This window comes from Chelon labrosus, assembly GCF_963514085.1.
Source record: "Chelon labrosus genome assembly, chromosome: 10".
Taxonomy (NCBI): Eukaryota; Metazoa; Chordata; class Actinopteri; order Mugiliformes; family Mugilidae; genus Chelon; species Chelon labrosus.
The window spans coordinates 12,153,196-12,160,137 of record NC_140360.1 but is presented as its reverse complement, the minus strand read 5'-3'; the positions used below and the strand labels follow the sequence as shown (position 1 = coordinate 12,160,137).

At 42.4% G+C, this 6,942-nt stretch overlaps 1 protein-coding gene across 13 annotated transcripts in view; it reads right to left on the bottom strand.

The window, feature by feature from the left end:
• Positions 1-720: 720 nt before the first annotated feature.
• Positions 721-6,942, bottom strand: part of huwe1 (HECT, UBA and WWE domain containing E3 ubiquitin protein ligase 1) — a 37,185-nt gene continuing 30,963 nt past the window's right edge. For 6 of the 13 annotated variants that reach the window (XM_084553258.1, XM_084553270.1, XM_084553261.1 and 3 more), the window contains 14 exons: positions 6,791-6,922; positions 6,411-6,629; positions 6,078-6,313; positions 5,269-5,371; positions 4,896-5,045; positions 4,541-4,786; positions 4,333-4,450; positions 4,106-4,246; positions 3,727-4,014; positions 3,464-3,569; positions 3,197-3,314; positions 2,657-2,838; positions 2,223-2,413; positions 722-2,130 (listed from right to left, as the gene is read on the bottom strand). In XM_084553258.1, the coding sequence (XP_084409384.1) occupies positions 2,028-2,130; positions 2,223-2,413; positions 2,657-2,838; positions 3,197-3,314; positions 3,464-3,569; positions 3,727-4,014; positions 4,106-4,246; positions 4,333-4,450; positions 4,541-4,786; positions 4,896-5,045; positions 5,269-5,371; positions 6,078-6,313; positions 6,411-6,629; positions 6,791-6,922 (2,333 nt within the window). In that variant the 3' untranslated portion in view covers positions 722-2,027. Of the gene's footprint in view, positions 2,131-2,222; positions 2,414-2,656; positions 2,839-3,196; positions 3,315-3,463; positions 3,570-3,726; positions 4,015-4,105; positions 4,247-4,332; positions 4,451-4,540; positions 4,787-4,895; positions 5,046-5,268; positions 5,372-6,077; positions 6,314-6,410; positions 6,630-6,789; positions 6,923-6,942 lie in introns of all 13 variants that reach the window. The other 7 variants (XM_084553260.1, XM_084553259.1, XM_084553269.1 and 4 more) reach the window with 4 other exon arrangements.

Sequence of the window (6,942 nt, the reverse complement as noted above, 5' to 3'; positions counted from 1 at the left end):
TCTGGATTAAAATCTATTTTGAGCCCGCTTTCTGGCAGGCCGTGGTTTTAAATTGTCTGCGCTGGTAGACAAAATGCTCGCTGTTACATAGCATGGGAAGATGATTCAACTTTTAACCACAGGAGGTGATCTTGAAAGTGCAGAGGACCATACAATTGATTTTTTTCCCCTTTTTTGTTTAATGCTAAAGAGAATATTTCTAACCAACTTAAATATGTTTTAAAAATACCAGTAATTACTAATATTAAGTAATTTTTTAACTAATTTGTAATGTTCCTATTAATGTTTTAAATGAAAATAGTTTGACCTACAGAGATTAGCTAGCTCATCCACTACCAGTTAATTAGCCAAGACAGCTAAGAATTTCAGCTAATGCTAGCTGTCCATCTCCCTCAGGATGAAGGAAAACAAACTAAGTCTGCATCAATGTCTGCATTAATGTTGACCTGGAAGGCTTTTATATTACAATTCACAAAAATAAAACTTATACTTAAAATTCTTTGTCAGGTATAATGATAGCCATGTCGTTTAGATTAGCATAACTCTCATCTCTTTCTCTAATCTACTGCCAACTCCTCGACATTAAATAAGGATACTCGGGTAAAACAAAGCCCCATTTTATTTTATTTTTTAAACAAAATTTGGGAAAATAGCTTTAAATTTAACACCTTTGATATTTCAGCAAATTAACTTGTTTTACCATTTACATATTGGGCACCACTGGTGTATTAGTTACTAATAATTTGTGCGTTTGAGCTAAACAGATGGATTTATGATCAGCTGTCGACTTTAAATCTGAACACCGACGCAGATCATACCTTCATTATTAGTCCTTGCCGGGTCAAAACCAAGTCGAACATCATTTCTTCTTTATAGTCAAACTATATATTGTTTTTCTATCGTGGTTGTTTTTCACATTACTTGCTAAACTGTGACAAACCTCTATTTCCAATTGTGATGTGCCGATGAAGTCAGAGCTTTATCATCTTCGTATCATCAGTAATGAGAGGACTGAGGGGAGACACTTCAGGCAGCGTGACAAGACCAAGGGTGCAGGCTGTGGTATGAGGTTGTGCACGCGAACTCAGCTCTATGATGGTATCAGTCATCGTAGATTTGGATCTGTGCTGGAATTAATGCGACTGTACATTGCGCAACTGATATCTTTTTAGAAGTGTCCGATAAATAGTTTTTGTATAATTGAAACATTCAATTTTGGTGAATTCACTGCAAATAATGGTGCAAACATGGTTAAAAGAGACAATGAACGCATTTTTATGCATTTATTCATGTAGTTATTCCACTCTGATTCAAAGGCTCAAGGCTGGGTCAGCGATTTAATAGCCAAAAATACTCTAGGATTTATGGTTAATGTTTTTTTTTTTATCACCTTCAGGTTTTCTCTTCATTTTTTGTACCATCCTTCCTTAAAAATGCCACAAAACTTTGAAAAGTGCATTTTTGTGAATATCTCCAAAACTTCTCAAGTTGTTCATACACCCCCCCACCCCCATAAAAATGTTCCCCATCGTCAAGGCTTGTGAGGTCACAAATTTGCAACAGGAAACCACCAACATTTTTTCCCCAAAGGTTTTATAACCATCCTGTTCAAACAACATTCTCTTTTTTCTTTTTACACAGCCAGAGAACAAAAAAGATTGAACATAATAAACTCCCAAACCTTTTGTACAGAGAAATCAAACTAAATGAAGAAAACATCTCTTATATTAGTCCATGTTTTATCCTCTGAATCCCCTCTTGCATTTGCCATTAAACTGGGAAGGGAGACACAACCGTGTCAAAATGAGGCTCTCTGTGTTGTACGCAATGTCAATCAGTCTATTTCACTCGCTGGTTTTATCTGCTTTATATGGAATAGAAACCAGCAAGTCTAGGCCATTCAACAAGTAATCCAGTAATGTCTATGATAGTGTGTGTGCGTGTTCAAAGGTTATCAGTGTGAATGTGTCAGGAGTAGGCCAGTCTAATTAAGTGTATGCATGTCTGTGTGTTAAGAGTCTCATAGTTTAAGCCAGTCCGAATCCCTCTGAGCATTCCTGAATGGCCAACAGCAGCATATGTCTCAGCTTCTCATAGCTCTCATAGGCTGGGAGGTCCAGCTGGTTAAAGCTGAGGGGGCAGAAAGAGAAAGACATTTTCTTTTAAAATTTATTTCTTTGAAAAATTATTATTTAAGCCTTGTAAACTTGCTACGTGTTTACCAGGTATGAGCAGATGGCAGGCGGTCAGTGGATCGATCATCACGGTGGATCTGGAACTTCTGGATGCCGTTCATGCCCTCCAGAGCAGCAAAACCTTGGAGGGGAACCTTGGACGTGCCGGTGACAAACTGCAAGAACTTGGCCCGGTCTGCCTGATCAAATGATCGCAAGGCCCTCCAGAACCACTGGATCTAAAAATAAAATAAAAATGGTTATGGTTATGGCAAGAACCTACAAGGCCTAGAGACTAATACCAAAATAATAGCAGCTTCCTGCTGTGGTAAATGCTTCTTCAGTTGTACTAAGATTGAAAAGCAATCTCAGTAGTCTAAGGGGACTTTTTAGAAAAACATGTACATCTCCTAGGTTTGTGATCTTTTAACCTAGGCCACAACACTTCAGTAATGATTTTCTATGCGTTAACTCATCCCTACCTGGATGGAGCTGGACTGGTATTTGTGATATTCAGTGTTGGCCTTTAGGTCATCGATGTCAATAGTAGGCAGTCCAGAGATGAGCAGCTCCAGCTCCTGCTCAGTGAAGATGGAGATGAGCCTCTTGGGGATGATCTCGTAGAATCCCTCAAGGAAGGCTGCCAACTGTTTGCGGATTGCACCTAGAAAAAAAGTCAAACCATTGACACAGGGCTCTTTCTGTAGAAGTGACTTCTACAGAAGTCTCCAGATGAGACGTGGCTAACATTCTGGCTGTTTGTCTATTTCAACAGAACAGCTGAAAATTCAAAGTGAGCAGCAGCTGAAGGATGCATCTTCCAGAGAAACACCCTTCATTCTTGGTTGTGTTATCCATCAATTTAGAGTTTGCATACTGCCACCTAGTGGCATTGTTCAGAATAATATCTTTATCATACATTGAAAATGGCATCTGCTAATATATTTATATAAAAAATAAATAAATAGGATTAATAAAGCCTTTCTGCTTGTTTAATCTTTGTGAAATAAAAACCGCCTCACCTGTCATCTTCATCTGGCACACCAGGTGCACATATTCTTTTTTGTTTTCCTCGGTGACGAGGATATTGGCTCCATTTGGCTTGAGGTCTCTCACTTCACACACCCCAAACTCCTGGACCTACACACACAGAAAATCAAAGATAGATCAATACATTTGCCTCAGACGGTATTGGTATTTTAATGGCATCAAAGGCTTCTGTCGCACTTCTTTAAATGAAAGCACAAAGCATGTGACATTGTTAAATCATTTTGAGAACAGCCACCAACCTCTGTGCTGAATGTCAGCTCATAGCCCAGTGTGGACACATCATTCTCCAACAAGTACACCAAACCCTGGAAGAATGGGTAGTCCTCACTTTCCATGTCCGTGTACCTGGTAAATCACATAAAAGTATTCCTATGATTCGCATATTCAAAAAAGACTGCAATATATAGCTAACCAGCTCATTTAGTGTGGTAATCCATTAGGTTTGGTGGAACAAGTCTTGAACAGTTAGTTACTTGGCAGTCATTGCTAGCACTTTAAATACCTGACACTCTTGCCCAGGATGTGCTTGTAGAAGCTGCGGGTGAAGTAGCACTCCAGTAACCGGTTGTCATAGACTGCCTTGGCCACAACACGACCCACGAACTTAAAGTAGCTGAGGTGGTTGGGGTTGCAGTGGGATGAGGGGTTGATGGTATAGGTGACACGGTCGCCTGGTGAAGTGCGGAACAGGGCGTACATGGGGTTGAACATCTCTCGGGAGATAATCATGTACCATTCCCTCAGCAGGCCACCAGCATCCTGGCCCTCCTCCCCTTCAAATACAATGTACCTGTAATGGAAACAGACCAGAATAGAATGGAAGTTGAGTGGTTCTGGACGAAGAAGACACGTGCATAAGTAACAGAGCAAACAAGCCTTACAGCCTATTCTTCATGTCCTCTGGGCTCTTGCGATGCAGCTCCCTGTAGGAATCCTCAAATACATGATCTCTCCTAACATGCACAGCCATGTCCTCCTTCCTCAGACCTTCGTCCAGTCGCTCCAACTCCTGGCGGAAGTACCTGCAGACGTAGAGATCAGCACGTTAGCAACTTAAACAACTAATAATTGCAGATAACACAGCAAAGTGTAAGATAATTCCCCATACTTCCTCTTGACGTCAAAGTCCAGGATGCGTATGTAGTCCACCAGTACGGCAAAAGGCCCATCAGCCAAGTGAGTGGTAGACTGGCGCAAGATCTGATTAAGCACTGTGCGGTGAGTTTCTAAAAAGAAAAATAAATGTGTCCCATTAGAAACTATACTACATGTTAGAATAAAACTTTAACCTTCTTTCTTTAATATTTCAGGCTTACCAGCAAACCGGAGGAACTTCTGTGTGTCTGGTGGCAGGTTTGAAGAAATATGCATGGAGGATGGTTCCCTGGAAAAGAATGGGTCTAGGGATGAAGGTGTAGCAGGTGTAAGGGGCGCTGGGGACAGTGGTGGTGGTTCATCCTTGATGTGAGAAAGCTGGCTCTCCCTTGTGTCTCTCACAGGGGGTTTGCTCTCTCGCTCCGTGGCATGGACTAAAAAGAAGGCCTCCACAGCAGGCTGGAGTACTACAGAAACATATGATCATTTGATAAATTAAGAACTTAAGCATGCACCTTCAACAAACATTACAATATAAATATACAGTTTAGGATAACTCGGTTCTTCTCCACTTACCCAGTACGGCATGCTGGTCATGGGACTCCTCCAGCTCTTTCAGGCACTCCCCAAGCATGTCCCACAGTTCATCTAACAGTAGCTGCTCACTGAGCAGAGGAAGGTCTGGAAGTCGCTCCTCACTCTCTGACTGACCGTTTCCTTCTTCATCTACAAAAAGAAAATGCCAATATAGAATAAACCCATTGCTTTATCCAGAGCTGCTTGTGTTATTATCGCTGAGTTTGTTTCAGTTAAGCATAGCAATAGTAGAGCACTATATTGAGCAGTCCATGATTCCTGTTAACTCTGTTCTGTGTAACTAATAAATTTATTGTGCAACTGACTGTATTAATAAAATAAAAGTCACTATCAGCCTGCATATGAGTCATACCCAGAGGTGCAGGGTCCTGTTCCAGAGGAGACGGCTGGTCCACATCCATTGGAGAGTCATCTCTCTGTGCCGCCTGGGCTTCTGACGCCGACTGCACTTCAGACTACAGAAAAAAAATAAAACAGGAAGAACCAGAGGTAGAAAAAGAGGATGAACAAAAGGAGAACGTATAGATAAGAACGCATAATTAACAGGACAGTTCTTTTCATATGGATTCATCTTTGCCATGCAAAATGACATTCACAGAGGAGAGAAGTTAAGTCGGGGAAAGGAGGGAGGAGCAAAAGCATTAAGCCATAACAGCCAGCAAACAAACATCAGGAGAACAGATCAAACTGCTTGGAGCAGGCAGAAACATTCTCATGTAGAACCTGTCAATGCAAACACACTGATACAGAATGCAGGGAGTCACTGACACATCTGTCTTTCTGTCGGGGCTGTCAAAGTTCATCATGGAAGAAGAGTAGATGTTGTCACAATGCATAAAGCACTTGAGGTTGCAGACTGAAGGGCGAAATATAAAATGCTAACAGCTTGTTTCTTTTTTTTTTTTCTTGAAATAATGCATATATTCATTGCAAATAATGGGTTAGCTTATTTTCCAAAACCAGTACAAGCAAAGTCAAATTTGTGACACTTCAGTAGCTAATGGCCATTTCATAGCATCCATCTTGGTGATCACCACAGTAATTCTGAATGACTATACTGCACAGTCAGCGTTGTTATTCCAGCTTTCAAATGGCTGTCTACTGTAAGGTGTGCCATGTGTAAGTAAGAGTATGCCTGCTGTCAGTGCAGCCCATGCTAACCGTGGCAGCAGCAGCCGTGCCAGCAGGGGGAGCAGCACCAGTAGGAGCATGGGGGGCGGCCAATGAGGATCCAGCAGCGACGGCGGCAGAGGCAGACGGGGCGGTGGGTGGCGGGGCCTGTTGGAGCCGGCGTGCCCGCTGCCCCTCTCTCACCATCTGGATGATGGCGTCAGCCTCTGCCTCGAGCTGACGCACTGCAGCCTGGATGCTGCTGGCTGAGCCCAAACTGGTGGAGCCTGGGGATTGAAACAGGGTGAAGATGTGTTTTGTCACTTAGTAAATCATCAGGATGTTGTATGAGTATGTGAGAACTACTACTAAATACTACTTTACCTAATCGCCCTGTCTGTTTGGCTTTCTTGTTGGCGCGTCGCGTGTCCTCGCGAAGTTGGATAATGACTTGCAGCACTCGCAAGAAAAACTTCTGTGTCGATGTCTTGGATGTTAGGGAGCTCATACAGGGAAGCTGTAATTCCCGTCCCCCGAGTGTGCGCTTCTGTGCAGCCACTATCACCACACTTTCGGACCCGTCAAACCTGTACCCCAACCAACAAATTCATACAATGCAAAATAAATAAATGGTTGTTATGAAACATTATGTCATTACATGCTGCAGTGGTATTGGGAATCCTTAAACAGGAGTTTAAATCAAAACAGTATGCCAGTCTTTCTTGTTCTTGACGGCCCAATGTCAGGATCATAACTAGCCAACCTGCTGGTCATCTTGCCCTTCAGTCTGGCTGATATGGAGGAATCCTCAGGAGGGGCATCTGGTGAATGGGAATCCGCATGTGCCCGTCTCTGCTGCTCCAAGTTGTACTCTCTGAGCTCGGCCAGTAACGTGCCTGAAAGAGAAAAACGTTCA